At 47.5% G+C, this 22,004-nt stretch overlaps 2 protein-coding genes across 5 annotated transcripts in view; both read right to left on the bottom strand.

Annotated features, from left to right (window-relative positions):
- CRACR2B (calcium release activated channel regulator 2B) overlaps positions 1–2,876 on the bottom strand; it is a 49,399-nt gene extending 46,523 nt beyond the window's left edge. For 3 of the 4 annotated variants that reach the window (XR_015701876.1, XR_015701875.1, XM_087745844.1), the window contains exon 1: positions 2,680–2,799. The gene's annotated coding sequence lies outside the window, so the exon portion shown is untranslated. Of the gene's footprint in view, positions 1–2,679 lie in introns of all 4 variants that reach the window. The other variant, XM_087745848.1, reaches the window with a different exon arrangement.
- Positions 2,877–3,899: 1,023 nt separating this feature from the next.
- PNPLA2 (patatin like domain 2, triacylglycerol lipase) overlaps positions 3,900–22,004 on the bottom strand; it is a 31,520-nt gene continuing 13,415 nt past the window's right edge. Inside the window, exons 2-9 of the mRNA XM_009470330.2 lie at positions 18,099–18,331; positions 17,853–17,918; positions 13,688–13,897; positions 12,710–12,770; positions 11,615–11,782; positions 11,041–11,173; positions 10,214–10,336; positions 3,900–9,347 (exon numbers count right to left, since the gene is read on the bottom strand). Coding sequence (XP_009468605.1) covers positions 9,083–9,347; positions 10,214–10,336; positions 11,041–11,173; positions 11,615–11,782; positions 12,710–12,770; positions 13,688–13,897; positions 17,853–17,918; positions 18,099–18,331 — 1,259 coding nt within the window. The 3' untranslated portion in view covers positions 3,900–9,082. The remainder of the gene's footprint in view (positions 9,348–10,213; positions 10,337–11,040; positions 11,174–11,614; positions 11,783–12,709; positions 12,771–13,687; positions 13,898–17,852; positions 17,919–18,098; positions 18,332–22,004) is intronic.

Genomic DNA, 22,004 nt, shown 5'->3' on the forward strand with positions numbered 1-22,004 from the left:
AAAATACTGAGATTCAAGCATTCCTGGCAGCTTATACAGACATGCAGAAATCTTCAAGACAGTCAGAAATCAGCATGAAAAAGCAAACGAAGAACAAAATTTTCAAAAAAAAACCCAAAACACCACACTTATGTCATCCCACAGCACTTTTTTTTTTTTTTCTTCTCCAGTTGTCTGACTGATGTTTTTTAAAAGCTCAGGGCTGGCAACAGCAGAAGCACGCAGGGAATACTTAGTGAATCCACCCCAGTGCTCCTTGCACAGCTGCAGGGGTCAGGTTCGCTAACCAAAATGTGCAACTGGGTCCACGCGTAGGGAAATCCTTCTTGGCATGAGCCAAGAAATTAAAGCTTTAGGATGCAGGATGGGGAAAAGAGAACACTGCTAGAAAAACATTAAGAGGGGTAATCAGAACATCAACAGCATTTCCCTTTCACACTGCGGGCTATCCATACCTCAAAGGATACACAGTGGCAAAGGAGAGAAAGGCTTACTAATTGTTGCAATTCTGCTCTTTTGAGATGACAACAAAATGGATCATTGAAGATTCAGATGTTCAAAGTAAACCAAGTATTTCCACCTCAGACTTTATATGGACAGCAAGCAAAGGCATCTGGCAGGAACAGGGAAAATGCTGCTCGGCTCAGTGGAAGATGACACATTTCCTACAGCTGAAGTTTATTGTCACTGTCTTTAAATCTGAGATGAGCTCCTTCAAGCAGGCGAGGAGAGGTGGGAGGATTCAGTCCCCAGAGCAGCCTTATCAAATTAAAAAGATTTAGACAGTGAGTAACATGTGGGCTTTATTATGGAAACCAAACCTAGTTAATTGTACATAAGGATCAATATCTGCAAAGCTCTCTGACCATGAAGAACATTGTGCATGGAGCTGTGCCCATATGATTTATGCTACCGCCAATCGTCCTCATCCCATTAGTTTATTCTCTGAGGCTACCTGGCAAAGTCACGAGTAACAGCAGACCCCCAGCACTGTCTGTGTGCTGCTAAAGACAGCCCCACATGGAGCCCTCCTTTGCAATACAATCTTCAGATCAGTAGATAGTAGGGTCTTGATTCGTTAGATGCATCAAATTGCGGTGGGGGAGAAATCTTCCTATTTGATGGGGACAAAAGAGCCAATCAGACTTTCCAATCTGACAGTTTATGCTACCCAGCTTAGCTTGCCACAGCAGAGAGACCAAGAGAAGAGTGATGCTGTGAAGAATGAGAACGTTGTTTGCCCAGCAAAGTAGCTTTGGCGAGATTTTATACCATCTTATGAAGGATCCTAAAATTTTACGCCTCAGGCCTCACATCAGTCCCTGTGCAGGAGGATACCCTGGCAAAAAGAGAATTCATCCACTACAGCCCATGGCAGTTTCTCAGAACCTCCTCTGGACCACCTGAATGGGCGAGTGAAAGGACAGACTAGATGGATTATCTGTTTGATCTAGAAAAGCGATTTCCGTAGCCCTCAGAAGATGTATATATATATTCATCTGTATATACCTGCTTATATGATCCTCGGAAATAAATATAGCTCTAGAACATGAAAAGTAAGATGTAATTGCCCCTGAACCTGGGTAAGGCAAGGTTAGAAGTTACCAGTTTTCTGAGAGCCCCTTGATGCACAACAGCCATCATCTCCATCAGAATAAGCAAGGACTCAACAGGTCACATCTAAACAAGCAAGCTGTGCTTGGATTATCCTGTCGCCTCGGGATATTCCTGAGCATGGCCTTCTCCCTGTGTCCGAGGCTGGCAATAGCTGGCCTCTTTTCCCCTTGGCTGTTTTCAGGAAGTCCTACAGGAAGGACCTGAGGTTCAACACACAAGTTCACTGAAGTGCATCCTATGTGCACGGGATGTTAAAGAGAAAGACGCTGCAGTCTCAGGAGAGGGAAAGCTCTGGTATTTTTTCCTTCCAAAGAGAAGGAGAAACAGCACTGACAAAGCTGCCATAGGGACCCGCAGCGTCTTTACTGTGCAGTGTCATCTGCACCTGGATCATGGCAAGAAAGAACATTCCCTGAACAGAGGATGCTGAAAAAAAAGGAGAAAATAAAAGATCGCCATTCAGGTCCAGCACGCAGGACCGAAGCCCCTGGACCTCATCTCAAAGGAGCCTGCAGACTTCAGAGTACCCACGGAGGGGAGAAGGCAAAAGGGATGGCAGCTCCCCAGCCCAGACCCCACCACGGCAGCATTCCCCATCCCATGGCCACAGCTGCAGCTATGCCTCAGGAGCCAAGAAGGTGGCTTTGCACGGGAACGTTGATCCTCCATACCCGTCCTTTGCTGCCGAGGGAGCACCGACAGCTGGGGACGAGGCAGGTGTGTCGCTCCGGACCGGCGAGGACCCCCGCAGGACACAGAGCCCCCCCGGCCCTCTTCTCCCCTCTCCCCACAGCCGCAGGGGAGGGACAGGGGGAGCCAACGGGGCGAGGGCACCACCAGGGCCGCTCCCCAACACCTCACCTGCCGGCTCCCCGCCACAGGCTCGGGCCCCTGAGGGGGATCTGCCCGGCGGCCCGGGCGCCAACGGCCACACAAAATGGCGGGGGGCAGCCGCCCCGGTGAGGGGACCCCGTCCCCAGGGGGACCTCAGCCCGCCCACCCCGCTGCTGCCGGTGCCACCGCCGGCGCTGCCCGCCCCGGGGAGCCCCTCACACCGCTTACCTGACCCGGCAAAGGGGAGGGGGAGCGGCGCGGAGCGGGCACCTGCGGCCGCCCTGCCCGGGGGAGCGGGCGAGCGGAGCCGCCGTTAGCGCTGGAGGCGGCCCCGACCCGGAAATGAGCGGGGCCGCGGGCGGACGAGGGAAAAGCCGCCGCACGGCCGGGCGGCGAGCGGGGCGAGCGGGGCGCCCGGGCCGGCTCCCCCCGCCCCGCCCGCCCAACCCGGGCATCTCCCGAAGGACGCGGAAACCGCGGGCGGGGGCTTGCGCACCCCGCCCCGCTCGCAGCCGCTCCCGCGGCGAGCCGCAGGCATCGCCCCGTGCCCGGGCTGATTTATGGAAGAAAGATGAACTTCAGCGATTAACGGCACCGAGTTGGGATGTTTGGTTTTTGCTTTATCGGCTGCAGGCTATCATATTAATTACAGCACTTGTGCCTGTCCTGATAGCACATAACAAAGTATCTCTCTACACTTTACTGCTGCCAAAAGACTGGAAAAAGAAGGAAAAATAAGGCGAGCCCAAGCCCTGCAGCACCTGTCAGACAGCCGCCGTACAGCCCCGAGGTGTGCCGTTACTTTCCCTGTCCCCCCATCCCCGCTCCGCAGCCCTGCGGGCAGCACCGGCGGCGGGCGCGCGGCTCCCCGGGCTGGCACCGAGGGCAGCCCCAGGGTCCCCCGCAGTCCAAGGGCCGCCGGTACCGGTGTGCCCCAGCTGGAGATCAGCCGGGGAGGACCTTGGTATCCAACTGAAACAGACTGACGCACAACAGCCAGCATCATCTCTTTCACCAGCTCGGAAACAGAGGCCTAAGAGACAGGGTTCAATTTCCCTGAGAGATGTCCCTGGATTGGAGAGGTTTCAAATTTGTGAATAATTTTTTACTAAACCTTTCACAGGTGCCAAGCACCTGCAGCTCCCACAAGATGGTGCTTAATTCTTCTTGGAAATCAGGCTCTACCCAGAAGCTCCAACAAAACAGAGACTCATATCACTTGGGGCATTTCGGCTTGCGGAAGTCAGCACTGGGCCAAAATGCACCATTTTTCACCTCTAGGTCAATGCCCCATTCATCACATGCTGATATATGCTTACCCCAGGAGGATTTTGAACAGGATGAACTGGATAGGGCCCAGCAAAACAAACCCACATTGTACAGTGCACTCAAAAATATTTAATAAATCTTTAAATAGCAAGGTAAGCAACCTACAACAGCCAGGTAAATATATTGAGAAAGTTTTTATTAGAAGATATATTTCTGCCAAAATAAATAGCTACATTTTCTTCAGCAAAACATTAGGAAAAAAGAAACAAGAGGAAAAAAAAAGCATCAACAATTTAATACTGAACTGTTAAAGTGACTGTGAACACTACTTAGTGACATTGCTGTGTAAATACATGACTTGTGTATGCTATTGCTGGTCTAGTTGCTGCTCTGACATCAGTAATTTCCACAGGATCTCCACGTGCGTTGTGTGCTTAAGGGTCTTCTAAAACTCAGTGACAGCAGCAGAGGCCCAGGACACATTTAGCTCAAAGAGCTGCTTTAGATGCTGTTTTCCAGAGCAAGAGAAAAGCCCAGAAGGAAAAAGGTTTTTATTTCAAAGTTACATTTCTAAGTCTTCTGTTTGGAACTGGAGGTTTCCCCTCCCTATGCAGGAAGGCTGATGGGGATCCACACAGGGAGATGGATGCAGTTAGAGACTGTCCTAGTGAAGCTGCCTGCAGATTGGAAACAGAGCAATGTCCCACCAGTAGGCAAGGGGAAGGAGGGGGAAGAGAGGGGAACAAGTGCTGCTGCCTGCAGAAAGGCAGACACCGCAGAGACACCGAGGGCAGGCAGGCAGGCCAGAGCCCACCGTAAAGGCACAGGGCGTGTTTGGCACAACAGAACTGGCTGACGTGGCAGCCAGGTGAGGTGGTCCATTCTCTCATCGGTTTAAGAGGAAGAAGGAAATAAAGCTTGGAAAAACTGTTGGCAAGGGCCTCTGACTTTGGCAATGCTCAGCCCTGCCACCCACCACCTCGAGCATGTGTTTAGCAGAAATGGACCCCTAAGGGAAACACACACATGGAGTTTCAGCTATTTCTCCCACAACCGCTTTGGCAAAAGTGAGAGCTCTTCTCTCAGAGGAAGGAGTGAATTACTAGATTAATTTTTTAAAATGGATAAAAACACTGGGGAATATACAATAAGTACTAGGTGCCCCAGTGCTGGCAGACAGCAGATTCTCTTTTATTCTCTGGTCTGAGTGTTGCAGATGCACAGCCCTCCAAGAAGTAATGAGAAAACAATTCCTAGGTCCTATTGACAGCAGTCAGAAGTATTTTCTCCTACCCCTTGAAAAATCAGCTTGCAAGGGTACTAACAGTAGGGCAGGCAGCAAACCAAACCCAACATACCACACACGCATAGTGGCTTACAGAGCATGCCATAGATACGGCCTGTTGTGCACAACATAAAACAACTCTACAGTGTTGTACAGGTTAGGGGCTGGTTAAATGCACAAAAAGTTCACCTTAGCCTTGTTAAAAGCAACAAGTAGTATCTGTGTCACAGGAAGGAGGAAAAAAAAAGTGGATTCCTGAATGCACAGACCCTTTATGTGAAACAGTGGAAGTGGCAAGCGTTGGGACTCTTGCACAAGGGTTCAAGTGAATGCTATAAGGACAATTGGACACGGACTGCAGGATGAACTTCTGGTCCAGGAACCTGACCTTTCAACCACCATATACTGGAGAGCAGACATGCCCTGGCAACTACCTACTGGTCTGCCCAGCCACACATTTTGCTTAAGAAGGGACTGACTGCTACAGACAATTACCCTGTTCCTATGAACTTGACAAGTGTAGGTTAATCAGCAGCTGCTGCCCAGAAGATAACACATGCCAGGAGGTACATGTAGAACAAAAGCTTGAAGAATTCCAGTTAGCACTATCACAATAAACCCCTTCAGGTCAACCCAGAGCCTATTAAGAGGTTTCCAGTGATTTGAAAGTGGAGTCTGATCTAGACAAGGCAGCACTGCATAACAAAAAGCTATTCTTCAAAAGCCACCACAGCCCTTTATTCTGCATCTGAGAGCTAGAAGGTCTTCGCTATTTTCTTCATCCTTTGCAATCTATGATGAATGAGCAGCAAGAATTTCAAACAAATGCATGAAGCTTCTATTAAGGAAGAGGAGGGTAGTTTGGGGTATTTTTGACAGATCTTCGGTTCCTTTATCAGACCTTAAATCTATACAGCCAACAAGCTATCATACAACAGCCACTGCATCACTTGGGGAATAAACACAGGCAAACAAAGCGTTAACATGGAGTGGTGCCTTCCCAGTATCTGTTCACACCCTGCAAATTAGCATAGGGAAAACAGGAGTTTCCTCCCTGAAGAGTTAGACCTTTATATTTAAAGCCAGGCTTTGGTTTGTGGTTAGAGTTTGAAGTCTACAAAAGCTTCTCTTTGAGAGGTTAATATAATAAAATAAACAACAGATGAGGTAAAACACAGAATGAAACTCAGGACTTTTACCAGGCACAGCGGTTAGTCTGTTGAAATGCATGGACCAGAAACAGCAAGCCTTCTGGATCAGAGCACTGGACGACAGTGGCATCAGCCCAGTCAGCTCTGATGCAAGAGGAGAACAGAGGAGATCCAGGGGATAAGGGTGCCAAGGTGCAATTTCTTAGCACACTCCGTTGCCAAGAGAATTTTGTTTCATAGTTTAGTGGTTTACATAATCACTCAGTGGTTTTACCAGTCCAGGAAGAAGGGATAAAAAAAAAAAAATAAGATAGTTGCATCATTTTCTCCACCCATATATTAACACAAACAAGGCAGAGTGAAAAGGGCAGCAGCTTCTAAGCACAAGATTTTCCTCATCTAGCTTTGCCCCTTACAGATATTTTGCTTCTGGATGAAATGCCCTCATTTCTTGCCACTAAACATCTATATGTTCTTGCCAATTGCTCTGTGTGCATGAGGGACAAGAGATATGCATTTGGCTAACTAAGCAGCTGTGCATGTGCCACTCCCGCAAAGAAGGTAGCCCAAAGCAGTGGAAGAAAAGAAATCCCACAGCAAACCACAAAATAAACACGTTTTCTCAATTCCAATATTCATCAAATTCATTCTGCTCCCACTAACTGACAGCAGCTTGTTGCTGGTTCACTTCGATTACAGTTATATCCATCTAGCAGTAAGCTTTTTCCACAGGCTTTACACAGTCACAGGATTGACTTGTTTTATAATCCAATATTCCGATTCTGGTTTTGGAATCCTCCATTTTTTTCCTCTTCCTGTAGCGACTTCCCTGTTACCTAATTGTGTTAACTATGTGAACCTTAAGACTAAATCTGACTGCATAAGTGCAGGCCTGCTTCATAAGCTATGCAGGCCCTTGTTATTACATAGGTAGGTTACATCCATGAAGGGCAGCGGGGTGATAGTCTAAGTCACAAGTTCATATTTGCACTGGCGTCTCCCGGACAGTTGGTTAGCACCACAGCTGCCCAGTCGATTGCCTCACAGCTTGCAATGGCCACTGCAGAAAAGTCCTGATGCTTATCACAATCTCCACCACAAACACTCAAACCCATGCCCAGTGCACAATTGTGCTGGTAGGAAATAGCACCCACCACCTCACCCACACTGGTCATGCAGATGCAATCCAGCAGATTCACTACTTTCTCCAGCTATTAGTAGAACTTTTGGAGTTATTTTACCTTTCTAAATCAAAGGTGCAAAAGAGAGTCTATTGTAAATTGCTATTCCACCTATAGGCTATGTAATCAGCTTCAGATACCCTGTCCTGCTCCCCAGCAAAGAGAGCATACGTTTCCTTTGGCCAGTTGCATACTGTTTGTACTAGGAGAGGTAGAAGACGCCTCATGCAGCTAGGCACACTGCAGAAAAAGACACCAGGAGCTAGTTTTGCGTCACCGTGTGAGGACTTAAGCTTAAGTACCTGCAATCCCCACAGGAAGCCATGTCTCATCAGCCTGTGAGGAACAGGGAGTTCATGCTTCTGCACAGCAAGTCACAACCAGACCACCACTGAGAAGGCAGTACCTCATAAGGCAGAGTCCTGCCCTGCTACAGACCCACTAGCTCTGGTCTTTTAAGGGACAAGACAAACGTAGCCAGTTCCAAGGAGGCTGCATGTGCACCAACACTCCTAACTTCACTTCCACTTCTCATCCTCCTGCTATTGCCAGCTGCAGAGCTGTACCTGCGAGCCACAACACGAGACAGGCACGCTGTGAGGCTCGTATAGCTACAAGCCTACATCCTTCTCACTCCAAAGCCTCAATGTCCAAACTCTTCAAGCAAAAGATAGAGCCAAGCCCCAGTTTGGCAGGAGGTCCCTTCTGTATTGCCCACTTGGAATTTCCTTCAGTTGTATGGTCCCTTAAGGGGAAAAAACCAGCCCCTGGTCAGAGGCAGCCACTTCCCTAGCACTTTCTGTGATACTCCACCACAAGCCTCTCAAAAATAACATGCCCTGCACATTCTCACCTTCCTACAAGCACTTCACATTGCTTCAGCTGCTAAACTGATCCTGAGACAGTCAGGCTGATCTTTTCCAGGGCAACCCCACACTAATTCCATTCACGGTGACAGGAATGGGGCCTCAGATTCAACATGTTTCCCTGGAAAAAAAAAACTGTCTAAATTACTTCTTTAAAATAAGCTCAATGACTTACTTAACACTCAGAGTTCAAGCTGCAGAAGTTCATGAGGACAAAAATCAAAAAGGGAGAGACCATGACAACATGAATCAGGGTAAATACATGACTTTTCTACATTTCTGCAGTCCCAGTGCAGTCTGCAGCAGGGCCAGCTCTGGCTTCCAGTGGGGATGCAGTTGAGCGACAGAGGAAAAAACATGGCTTCAGCAAAGAAGAAAGTCAAGAGGAGATTTGGAAGCCATGACAAAAATTGGTTTGGCAAGAGGCTACTTCATCTTTCAGTAACACAAAGAGCCAAGGGATGTCAGATGATTTAAGAAAAAACAAGACCCATGCTCTAAAAAACAAAGAAAGCTAAAAGCTGTATGAACTTGAGCGCGTCATCTAGATCCTGACTATTTGGTGGTAAAAAGCTAACAGCAATTCAAAGTGCATTATTTGGGAGAGCCCAGCGGGGTCAGCATCAGCCTGGCCACCAGCAATGGCCAGCCTCAACACAAGTCTAGAGCAAGGTATCAGCGCACATGTGCCTTTGAACACAGAGACCCCTTGCCTGGCCCAGCGGGCAACAAATGGCTACAGTCAATTCCACCAGTCTCCATCCCAGGGAAATCCCCTTTGCAGCACATTCACGCAGCCCTGCTGCTAAGGGATGAGACTGGTCCCACCCTACATCTGCTCCCCATCCCGCCCACCCTCATCCTCTCACAGCAGCAGGCTCAGAAGAGTGGCAGGCACTCTTTTGCACAGTCTAGAGGTGGAAGCTTTATCGGAAACCCTTCCCAAGGGAAGACAGAGGCCTGCATGTCCACATTGATGCAGAGTAAGCCCAGCATGAGCTGGCGCTGGTACTCCTCCCACTTCATCATGACATCAGACAGGGAACGGTTGCTTCTCATCCACAGAGGCAGTGCTTCACCACAAGCTGATGCAGAAGAAACTGGCAGGCTCTGGGGCCCTCCAAGCTCGAGGTGATAGTAAAGCCTGAAAGGCAAACACATGCAAAGAATCAGTACATAGGAAGACTTGTGCAGGTCACCAGACCAGAGCTCCAGAACCATAAAGCTATTTTGTTCTACCATTGACTGCATGATCTTAGTCAGAAGTCTCTATGCGTGCCCATTTTCCCCCTCACATCTCTTTATTATTCAGACCATGAGCTCTTGTGGGTAAGCATCACCCCCTTGTACTAGGATCTGAATTACAGTAGTAGGCAGAAGGTTGCAGCTGTAATACACAGTTTCCTATCCTCATCCAAGCAACACAGTCTTGCCTCAGCCTCAAGCCATGGCCTGCTGCAGGGAGTTCAGTTCAGAAGCACAGGCGCGCACACACACACGCAGACCCAAAGCACTCTGTCTCATTTAGAAACCCTCTGGTGTTTCCTGGCCACCCTAGTGCCTCACTCACCCTAAACCAGGCCTAGATCTCGAGGCAGAACAGGTCCATTTGAATGCAAGTACCCCTTGGAAGGAACTTTTAGGGGATCTTGGGCCAGCAAATGCCACACAGACAAGCACCTCTGTCTTCTACAGGGAGCATGGAATAAGCTAGCATATTGTTTTAATTAGACCAACATCTTCTGCCCTATTACTATAGTAACAGCTTCATTACAGGGTCTGCCCTGTAATGGGAAGAAGAAAGGAGACTACATGCCAAGTCTATCCCAACAGTTAACGAAGCCAAGAGACCATGGACCAGATTTGCATTTTAGGTTGGGTAGTAAATCGTTCTGTTCAATTTGTGTCTTCCTTGCTCTACGCCAATGGAGTAGAGGCTGCAGAAGTCAAAGGTGGAAGGGGAAATGGAGGGCTCCTCCAGAATAGTGCTGTGGAGGAAAGCAGCCATACCTGGCTGAAAGATGGCTGCCCAGTTTCTTCTTGGCTTTCTTCACAAGATAGTTGCAGATTTCAGTCATCTGCTCCCTCATCCATCTAATATCCTCAGGGATATCTGGGAGCCATTCCAGCAACCTGGGAAGAGAGAGAAGACAACAATTAGTTGAGCCACAAAGGATAGAATGGAAATAACACCAGTTTTGCCTGCTATCAATGGTTACTCGTTATTTTTAGTGACAAATGCAGTAAGAGTCATTTACACTACCATTCATAGAATTAAGGGGGAGAAGCTGTGAAGGATGAGAACAGCCCAGGCACTTATTCTTTACATTTTGTGTCTGCACTTTCCACATTTTTCATCCATTTTCAGATTTGAAAAGTGTTTTTCCCCAAGCCTTTCTATCACAAACTATCTCCTTCCAGAACCCTTTTCATAGGGTACTTTGTACTAAGAACAAGTCTGACAAACCTGTCTTCCCAGCCATGTAAGTGTAGAGCTGAAAATGGCTGGGACTACTCTACCTCTTGCTCCAGAGGGGAACCACCTCTTGTGTGGTTCCGACTTCCATCCCTGCACTCCCAATTCAGAAGTTTCTCTCCAGGCTCCAAAATTTGTCAGTATTTCCTAGGGCAAGTTCCAGCACACAGCCATCTCCTTTCAAGCTGGAATTATTGGCTGTAGCTAAATGACACGAGAAGGTAGGCATTTTTTTTTTCCCCCGGGAACTCTTTCCTCTTAGAGAGGATTCTACTCTCTGTCCATTCATGCTCCACCAGCTACATCAAACACTTGGTTGCACTGGGAAGAAAACCACTGAGGGAATCAGTCAAAGGCCTACCTGACAGTGAAGGAAACTGCAGACTCCAGAGGCAGCATATAGGGGACCATCATTGCTGTGGCCACACGTATAGGCAGCATGTTGGTGATACCAGTCAAGAAACTTCTTCTTTCAGCACAAGCCTCCAGAAGAGCTGAAGACGGAAGAGAACATGGCTGAATCCCCCCAGTAGGACTATCCCTTTCCTTGCCATACCCCAGAAGTTACCCAGCCTGACGTTTCACCTTCCACTTCTTAAGAAAGTCTTGCTCAGGGTAGTAGTTTGCTGAGCACAGCTGAGACCAACAGCTTTTAGCTTTATCAGACTCCCAAAGGAGTGAGCATCAAGATCCCCCTCCTCTCCTTACTATGCAGAACACTGTCAAATGACTCACCCTCTCCCAATTCAGCCTCCACAGGGTAAGCCACAACTTTATCTAAGAGTCCCCAACTCCATCTAACCATCAGCAGGTGCCAGTTCAATCCCCAGGTAGGGCCAAGCCCAGCCACAAGAAATACCCACATCCCAATAATGCGCTGAAGTAGACCAGGCAGCACAGGAAGATTGCCTGGGCGTTCTCCCTTTGGATCATACCTTGGTTCAGTCTGGGAGGCAAGTGTTCAAAGATGTGCTCTTCAACAACTGCAAGGGCAGCATTGTCATCTAGTTGGTCCTCAGCTTCTGTTTCCTCCTCTTTTTTCTCTTCTGGTGGGGCTTCTATAGCAAGGAGAGGACGGGCAGGACTTGGACGATGAAGGAGACCTGAAAAGAGAAGTCGTACTGTAAGGATGATACAAACTAGCTGCCCTGCCTTGCCTTTAGAGTGTTAGCCCTCACTTCACCCTACCTCTCCTCAGACAGACAGACATCATACCCAACCCCTTTAGCTTACATCTATTAGTAATACTTACCACAATGAGTTAGAAACCTCGCTCCTTTGAGATCATCCTCCTTCCTCGCCAGAAATTCTAACTTTTCCCCTTTAAGTACTGCAGGGTGCTGTTTGGCAGCGTTTTCTTGCTATAATCTGTCAGTCACCAATCTTGCAGGTAAAACTTCCCTCCTGCAGCTTAATCCACCAACAGCTGCATGACTGCTCTTATCCCAGTAAAGCACACATCACAAAGCAAACAAGTGTGCTTGATCTGCCATAAATTGACACTAGGTGGCATCAAGCACACACTCAACCTGCTACAATTGCAGGCAAGAAAGTCCAGCGGTTGCACGTAGAAGAGAGTGGAACAGTAGTGTCGAAGTGGGAGGCACTGGGGGCTGCTGAGGGCATGCTTGCACTCTGCACTGCTGTGCCACATTAGACATACCCTGCTCCTCTTTATGTGCAGCTAGGGTACCTGCAGGAGGTCCAAATGGCACTGGTGCCTAACAACTGCATTGGTGCAGCACTGAGCACGTGCTACGTGGCTTCCACACTCAGTTGTGCCAAAGCCACGACTCTGGTATCAGAGTGGTTAGAGTCCTTCTGCATTGCACTAGAAAGGTGTCCACTCCGCCTCTGCTTCCTGAAGTGCTAAAATAGACTTATTAATGGGAATTCCATATTCTGATATATGAGGCACAGCTCAATTCTTCCACCTTTTATGTGCACGATTGGCTATCCTCAAAGCCAAGCCACCAAGCCTGGCACAGAAGAGGCAAGTCAGCGCACCCTACAAACACCCAGTGCCTTACCATTCTTCTTCAAGAAGTGCAGTGCATCCCGATAGCCCTGCTTGCACATATCCCGCAGCACCTGTGAGCAGAGGAAGGCAAGAGCAAGTCATTTGGAGATTGTCTGGCTAAGCCTAGCAAACACCCAGCTCAATGCTGGCTTTAGAGGAATTCTCCTCACTCCTGAGCTACCCCAAGGACAAGTCTCATCCTTGTCAGCTCTTCCCACGTTTTGAGCAGGAATAGGAGGTATAACACGAATACACTGGATATGGGAATAGTAGGATAAATCAGATTGGAAGGGACATTTGGAGTCCTACCTAAGTACAGGCTTAGAATTGCAGCCACCTCATTTCACCATCTAGAGCTGATCTGCTGTGGGCAGCTTTCAGCGAGTCAGAATACTTCTCAGCAGATGCCAGGAAGGGCCACTGCATTTGCAGATAAAGCCAGCTAAGACTAGAGAGGGTGCAGGGAAAAACTTGTCCAAGTAATTCAGCACATGAATGCATGCTTATTATGCCCAAATGCCAGGGCTATCTGAGGCTGCATTTGCTCAGAAGCATGCAAAGCTGTTTGTACTGCCACCTGCTCTACAGGCACTTTTTAGGAGAGTGGCTTCAGGCTGGCAGCTCCATCCTGACCTTAAAAAAAAAAACCTCAAGAGCACATTGGTTCCAATGGCTGATACATCCTTGTTTACAAGTAAGCCTGACTTCCTGGCAAACGCCACTTTAGAAAGCCACATGGGAATACTTTCCAAGCAACTGCTACCACCTAAATTCCAGACCTCCAAGTAGCAAAAGAAAATCAAGCAACCTATACAACCCTGTGCAGATCGTCAAGGTTTGCCAAGTCACTGGGTTGATAATGTCAAGGTTAAAAAACAGACAAACAAGAGATACAAAACTAACAGTGTCTGGAATCTTCTGCTAAAGCGCACAGAATAGCCAGTGCCTATCTACTGTCCCCAAGTTCTGGTACTGCCACGAAACTCACCTGTGGCTCTGGAGGAAACAGGGCCTTTGAGAGGCGGTAGAGGTTGCGAAGGTTGAACTGGATGCTTGTATTGGTGACTCTCAGTTCATGCATGTTTGTGGAACTGTCCCGTGGACAGATATCACTCTCTCCTGAGAACGGAGACACCGTAATTGTGTTCTTCAGCTCATATCGTGGCAAGTTGTCAGAAATCCCTCCATCAACGTATCTCTAAAATCAAGACAAATGAAGCACTCTTCATTCTCATAACTGATCAAGCAGCTTTTTTACTGTTCATATTTGTGCCAACAACTTGGGAAGAGAATGGAGTACATCCACAAGCACTGGAAGAGCCAAAACCAGTGCTAGCACAACTGTGTTGTCTATAATATCCTTTCGCTATGTGCCTTTCTTCCTATGGTCAAGTGCATTGGTCATAAGTGTTCAATGAGAAAGGCATATTCACTTGTGTGACTGCTGACTTACATCTCCTACGGGGTTTGACTGCTGTCCAATTAAATAATACGACACACCAACCACCACCTGCAGTGCAAATTAGCACTGATCTAAGCTGTCACACTGTGACATTGTACCATTTTTCACTTGTGTTTAAAACAAATAAGCTCAGACACGGGTCCCCACTGGTGGATTAAGAGTAGACTAAGAGTTAAACTAAGAGTAAAACCAGCTGATTTGTTGCTAGCAGGCTTATCAAGCAGCAATCCCAACACACGCATACACATTTGGAATCTACTTGCTGTGGTGCGATAATAACGTACAAGGGACTTGGACTTCTACTTCTAACAGGCACACTCTTATCAGAGAGTGTTCTGTACTTATGTACCATAAATAAATACATTTGCGTTACCCTTGCTGGAAGGACAACCCCAGTAGCATGTACTCAATTCAAAGTATTCTTTGAAGTACCATAATTGCATAAGGAGCTGAGCAAGACAGTCCCTATCACAGGCCTTTGGCAGAGCAAGCAACATGCAGAAGATCAAAGGAAGGGGATGTTGGTCAAGCCAAAAGAGCAAGAAGTTTGAGACCTTTGGAGAGTAGCAACTCAAGCTCTTGTGAACCTCAGTTACAGAGGAGTCCTGCTGATTTTGTATCAGGGTTGATCCTGCCATTTGCTGCCAGGAACCCTTCCCTTTGGACAGGTTCAAATGCAAACCATCATCAGGAGCTACTCAGCCCCATAAGCAGCAGCTCTAACGTCTTTCAGCTCTGCTGGCTGAGGAGCTGAGCTGGCAGAGGCTGAACCCAGGCAGAGCATGGAAATGCTGATCGGAAGAGGAGGCACTCCATTCTGTGTCATGCTTTGCCTCATCTCACAGGCAGACTGACCACTGACATGGGTCTTTTGCTGCACAATGCCTAGGAACACACAGGCTGCTTTGCACTTTGTTCTCTCTTGCTCTGGATGGCAGACAGGCAGACACCTGTTCAAGCAGCTCCTCTGAGCCTGTGGAACAGTTCATAGGCACTTGGGCTGCAAGCAATCAAATTCAGCTATAGGAATCCAGCTCCCATCAAGGCAACCAGGTCAGGGTGAACTGCACAGCAGGTTTCTTGAGGGCAAACTAAGCCTCGGGGCTACCTCTGCTTACAGCCTACAGGTTCAAGGGAGATGGCTTGTGATTACAGTTGTAGGCTACAGCAGCACTAACTCATAGTGCAGGGAATTTCATCCGCACGTCAGGCGTTGTTCACCAAACACAGGATCAAGACAGACGTGCTTAGTGACTCCTGCACCACTTGGGTTTGGGCAGTGAAGAAAGTGGAAGGATGGGATAAATTAAACTCAAGGAAAAGTACACCCTATTGGAAACAGGAACAGTCGGGTTGCTTTCTAGACAATGGAGGTCCCAAAAATCAGTTGAACCCTCACCCCCTTTTAAAGTGGGCATCAGTTTTCCCTTAGCCAAAAGCTATCACCTCCCCAAAGCCGCTCCACTGAATGCCAGATGAGGCACAGCCAGAGCTGGAGATGCCTGGCTGACTCCCTCTTCAAGGATGAGGCCATGACAGGCTGAGTGGGAAGAGGACAGAGCAAAGCAGGCAGTAGAGTGCCAGACACCCACTTCGTTTAAAAAAGATGGAGTTGTGTTTTGGCCACTTAGCGAAGACAACACTAGTTTTGCTGTAAGAGATGCAGAAACGTACATTCCCCTGAGGGTGGCAGCATGAGTGAACGGATGCCATTAGAAAGAAGGCTTAACTACAGCAAGGCTGACAGGTAAAGCCTTCTCACTGCATGGAAATCTAGGAATACACATGCAGACCCTGCTCCCTGGTCCACCATTCCTTACTCAAGATCAGCCACCACTTTGGATTCGCCTGAACCTCCACCAACCCAAGACTAACGACTCTCCAACCTCCTGCAAAGCCCCTAACAGCAGAGAGCCACAGGCTGGAGCAGCAGCAGCTTTTGGGGATGGTTCACAGACTGGGGTCAACTCTGGGGTGCCCAGTTCCATTCCATTATCGTGTCCTCCCCCTCACAGAGCCCCTCACTCACATGAACTGGCAACTAGCTTTTTGACCCTTGTTAGGGGTTCGTCTCACCCACGTGCTGCAGTTCACAGCTAGCGCATGTGTTGACAGGCCAGTTATTGACCCTTCCATTTCTCGGTATTTAAGAATTTTTTTTTCCCTCCCCCCACCCATCTTCATCATCCACTCCATAGGGCTACAAAAGCTCAGAGAAGTGAACACTGGTAAAAGATTAGAAGGAAGGCAGAATATGGATTTTACACCTTGCACACAATCATATTGCCTTGAAAACTGGTCCTCATGCCAGGCCTGTCAGTCTGTCCTGTGGCAAATACAGTCATGCTAAGAACCATGTAGTCCCATTTAAAAGCCTTTTCCCAGGCTCATACCCAATGTAATTTAACCTCTCCCCTCGCCAGTCCCCCTTCAGAGACACAGAGAGCCATGATTTTCTGGGGAAGAGGTAAGAATTAATTTCCTCATCTCATATATTCCCTCCCCACCTTTCCCCATGAGGAATCTTGACATGAGAAGTCATCCCTCAGTGTGCCAGGGCAGCTGCACATTCCAGAAACCCTGTTGTTGTATGCGGTTTTGGAATTTTGAGAGTTTGCCTGATCCACACTGACCTCAACTAGTCCCAAAGAGGTGGCAGGCAAGAGCCACTGTTATGCTGCCACCAGCTGTGGGACAAAAACTCTGCCTGCAGTTGTTGAGCAAATGCCAAACTATTACTGATTCTGTCACTTCTCTGAAGGGCTGGACATTGGACATTTCTTCTCGGTCATTCCCTGCCCAACATGCTTGCACAAGACAAAACCAGCCAAGTTGTATATTATGCAGGAGCAAAACTGACCTCATGTTTAGGACACAGGTAGCAATGGGAGCAGATTTGATGCCGTGCTCTGACAGACTGAGTCATCTTGGTCAGGTCACTTATGTGCAACCAGGGGGCACATACATTAATAGCAGTTCTCCCTCTCTCTTTTGACTATTTAGTTTGCAAACAAACTGCCTTTTAATGTGCACATTAACCTATTAGCACAAGGGGAGTCCAAGCTCAACTGAGGCCTCTAAAGTGTGACTGCAATTCAGAGACACTCTAGCTCTGTGCAGCTTTCAAGTGTTTTCTTTTCTAACATGCAAACACAGAAGGGAGAAACTGCTCTGGACAGGATGTTAAAGAAAGCTCTATCAGGCAGAAGAACATTATTCTCAGAGGAAGGACAGGAAAAACTCCATGGAAAAGAGGTCTGGTATCAGCACCACTAGTTAAAACCCCGCAGAAAGCGTCAGGCACATGGGAGAGGGACTACACGTATGATTTCTATCCTGGACCCAAGTTCTTTCCACGTGCAGAGGGTTGGAGCCTCAGCGACAGAGAGCATTGTACCAAGCAGCCAGATGAACTATCTTCTAAGTCATCCAGCACTTGCCCAGATTGCTATATATTACTATCATGTTAAATCCTCTAGTCTTTGGGACATTTATAGCCAACTGCAGGCAACAGTGGAAAGAAGGCATGTCCACTGTTGGAAGTTGTTTATTTGGGAATTTCTTGTGCCTCTGCAGGCTATTTGCTGCCAGAAGATAGGCAATAAGACTGCCAAAATTGAGTACCAGCATTTCTGCCTTCTTATTCATTAGTATATGGTTTAATGAAGGAGCATCTTAGAGTCTTACTTACCACTCCACGCAAGGTTGGAGGTATCAGCCCACAGTAGACAGGGATAAAAGTGCTGCAGACACATGCCTGAGGGAGAAAGAGATCCAGAATGTAAAAAGCAGACCAAAGCCTACTGAACCTATTACTCTTCTCGGAACACCACACTGGCACATGCTGACTATTATACACAATAAGGACACTTGGAGACGAAGGCAAAACAAAACTGCATGCAGTTCCTGCCTAGCCCTCTGCAATGCTTCCATTCACCTGGATCAGCTCCTCCTTGGAATTGAAGTCTGACAGTATCACATTTTCTCCATCAGAGACCCGTGTCAGGGAAATACCCAAACGTCCCGCTGCAACCTCATGCCCATTCTCTGGCACGGTCTTGGACAGGCACATCCGAATGGTCTTCACCAAGTTGAAAGATGGGTGGAGTGGGCCCAAGAACCTCTTCCGGGCTTCTTTTGACACTCGAATAATGCTAGCACCAGCCTCACCTGCAACGAGAGAAAGAAAAAGGCACCATGAAATCCCAGCAAAACCAGCCTTCTCCTTTACAAAATAAGGCACAGAAAAGCCTAATTCACAGATTTACTCAGAAGTTTCTCCCCACTGTCTGATACATAAGACAAGAGGCTATTACGGGTACCGTTATAGAAGTCATGGAAGTTTGCTGTCTTGGTCCTCATCGTGAAGAGCTACCCTCATCTTACATATGTTTTATAAAGTCAAGGAAGATGACATGCATCTGCCTAAGGCCTCACACTTTTTCAGTAGATCCTGTTTCACTGGCCAATGCAGGGCTGGTGAAAACACAGACTAACAAAGAAAACAAGGAAGATGCTTTAACAGCTTTGACCTTACAGCTAAATCCATTTCAAAACATGTTCTGCTAAAACTTTTCTAGTAAGCATCTTCTTTCTTCTGACATGAAAAAAAGTCATCTGCCTGTAAGCAAAAGTGCCAGTAAACAGTCGGTGCTTTCTATCTAAGCGATCCCAGCTCTGCTGTGAATGTTGGCCAGATCTCAGGTGAGCAAGATGGACACTATGCTCCACCAGGGAATCAGTGACTTGGTGCCACCTGCAGTGTCTTTGGTGTCTTATCCCTTCCGTGTCCGATTCCGCAGCACTAAACTAGGCCCTAGGCAAGCAGGACTTGTGAAGGCATGTCTGCTTTACCCTTTCACACAGCAACCCAGCTGGGTTTGGAGACATCCGATCTGCACAAAAGGGAAGCCATCTGCTAAGCTCATTATCTCACGGTCACTAGGAGCCCGATCTGGCAAAAGCATAAGGGCTCTGCAGTGGGAAAGGAGGCATGAGAGAAAAGAAAACAAAAACATCAACCCAAGCCAAACCCTCAGCACCCCGCATGCTGCCCTTTGCGCACACTGACTGCTGCTTCCACAGGCATCTGCTAGCCGTGGTGACATACAAGACAACAGTTCCTCTGAGTACCAGGCAATCACTGCACTCCCAGGGGCATCGGGAATATACATGTGGGAAGAATTAAAGAAACCAGAAGAAAAGGGGCATGCTTTCACAAATCAAGACTTCTTTCCAATCAAACTGAAGTTCAGTTCTTGGAGAAAGATGAAAGACTATCAGTTCAAGCCAACTGGAAATCCCTCCGTTTTGCTCACCCACTCAGTCTTGCAGTTGCAGAAAGGAGGCAGCAGAATGAAAGAATCCAAGTTAGACCCAGGTTAATAAACATAACAGAGATAAGAGCAACAACACTCTCAATGCCATATTGACACATCCCACTCTTTTGCAATACACGTGTGCCAGCAACATGTTTTCCATCAACACAGCCTGGAAATGCAATTCTGTGCTTAGGAAACCCATCGTCACCGGTAGCCCAAGCACACACAGAACTGGACCCTTGAACACGACCAGAGACTCTGGGGTCAGGATTTTAGGCACTGTGAGGTAGCAACTTAGCAGAAAATCCAAGTTCCCCCCTCTGAAGCAATTTTTAGCACTATAATCCCAGTCTTTTGCTCTGTCCTAGAGCAATGTTTAGCAGTCTAATTCTGATCTTACTTCTTACTCAATTAGCAGTAAGCCATTGAGCTCAGCCTGTTCCAGATAGTAGCCACATGGTTCAACACCCTTCCCAACATGAAGGAAGCCAGCCTCACAGAAATTATGTTTATCAGCACCATGACATTAGCACTCATAATGCTCCCTAAGGCGCCTTCACATCTGACAAGGGGAGGAAAGACACACAGAGAATCTGCAACAGAGCCAACAACTTAATGAATCTCAGCTGAGCACCTTGGCCACACAGCCCCAGGAAACTCCACTGCACTGAGTGCATTGCAGGAAATTACTGGTTTACCTGAAAAACCCCAATGGGTGGGTGGGTTTTGAGTGTGCAACTGTGGGGAGACACCCTGCATGCAAAGGCCATGCTGGGGGGGGGTGTCACCCAAGAGATGGTGCTTAAACAATGATGCTTTCAGACTTGGCATCTCAGTGTACAGAAAGATTTTATAGCAATACTGAAAACAACTGCAATTAAATTGAGCTTATGACTGAGCTAAAATATGAGCTGGAAGTTGCTTAAGAAAAAACAAAACAGCAAAGTCCCAACTATGCCAGGAAACAGAGGGGAGACTTCAGTTGCAGGTGCCTGCTCTATCACCATTTCACAGCCAAGTGAGGCGGGGGGACAGAGAAGAACAGAGGACAAAATAAGAATTCTTGCTAATTAGCAATTTCATTCTTTGAATACTTTCAGGCCGTTTGGTTTTTTGGGGGTTGGTTGGTTGTTTGTGTTATACATGTGTGCATACACACAGGACTTTCTGAGGTATTTCAATTTAAGGGAAGCTGTGATTCTGTTGGACTTGCTGGCTCACTTGCACCAAAGCTAAGTGCAGAATGGCTCTGTGGGAAGAGACAGGCACAGGATGATCTGCAGCACCACCAGCTTTCCTGGAAATAAGGCTAGCTGAGAGTTCAGCCAAAGAAGCCAGGTTTACGTAGCTAGATCCATGACAGATGACAAGACCTCTTAGAAATACATTTGGGAGGAGAGAAAAGAGGTGAGAGCATTTAAATCCCATTACTACCAGAAGTGCTATTCCAGGAAAACCAGCTCAAATTCTGCTCACAGCCTGCCAGAGGGAGCAGCTGAATGAGAGGTGGTCAAGAGAGACAAGTCCTACAGGGGTCACCCACAAGCTGTCAATTATTACTAGGACTCGACCAGTGCCAATTCCATTCCGCAGAAAAGTTTCCCATGTTTTTTGATGGATCTGGTGATTCAGGACATAGGATAACATGAAGAAGCTAAATTAAGTTGTTCTTCCCTTACTGAGGTACGTACCGAGGGGCAGAGACAATCCCTAATAGTTGGTATTGATTGCTGAGAAAACATTTAATTCTTCTCCTACCAACCAATTAATTCAACATTTCTCCCTATACAGATTTACCAAACCAGTATTCCTCTAAAAGTTATATTAATACATGTGGAATATTCTATTTTCATTAGAAAAGCCACATTCCCCTTCTCTGCCCCCAACACTGCCCCAGCAGGTGTTGTTCTATATGAGCCTGAGTACTGCAGGGCTATTGCCCTTATCTGAATTTCAGTTGTGATGACGCAAAGGAGCGTCAGACTGTTGTATCCTGAAACACCCCAACGTGTCCCTTGCAAGACAAGGGAGGCCAGCTGCTCCACCTCTGCTGGTTCATCCTGTGATTCTTCTGCAGTGGCTACAAGGGGCAAGCTACTGTTACCCATGGGAAGAGACGTGAAGGCAGCTGCTAGTTCACATTCCATTTTCAAACTATGTTAAGTCAGCTTCACATTAGCTTATTGACATAGCAAGATGGTTCCCTTAAAGAACTGGTTTTCATCCCCACCAGTCATGCTTAACTCCAAAATAACCCAGTAATCTAAGTCTCTACTGCTTTGCATTCTTGGGCATGGCTGCTCACCATAATATATAAGCATATTTTTTTAAAGCTTAGAACAAGATACAGTTCACCCATTTCCAAGACAAGCAAGGAGAGAGAAGATAGAGAGCTACTGCAAGGAGAGCTCAAAGGAACTAAGGCCCATCACAAGCTTCATCACCTTTTATTCAGAAGGCCCATTCCCCTAAACTACCATTCTCTAACCTGAAAAGCATTCAAGCAGCATGTGCTATTTATA

Source organism: Nipponia nippon, unplaced genomic scaffold, assembly GCF_047370975.1.
Source record: "Nipponia nippon isolate SJK-2023a ecotype South Korea unplaced genomic scaffold, ASM4737097v1 scaffold_10, whole genome shotgun sequence".
In the NCBI taxonomy this organism is placed as follows: Eukaryota; Metazoa; Chordata; class Aves; order Pelecaniformes; family Threskiornithidae; genus Nipponia; species Nipponia nippon.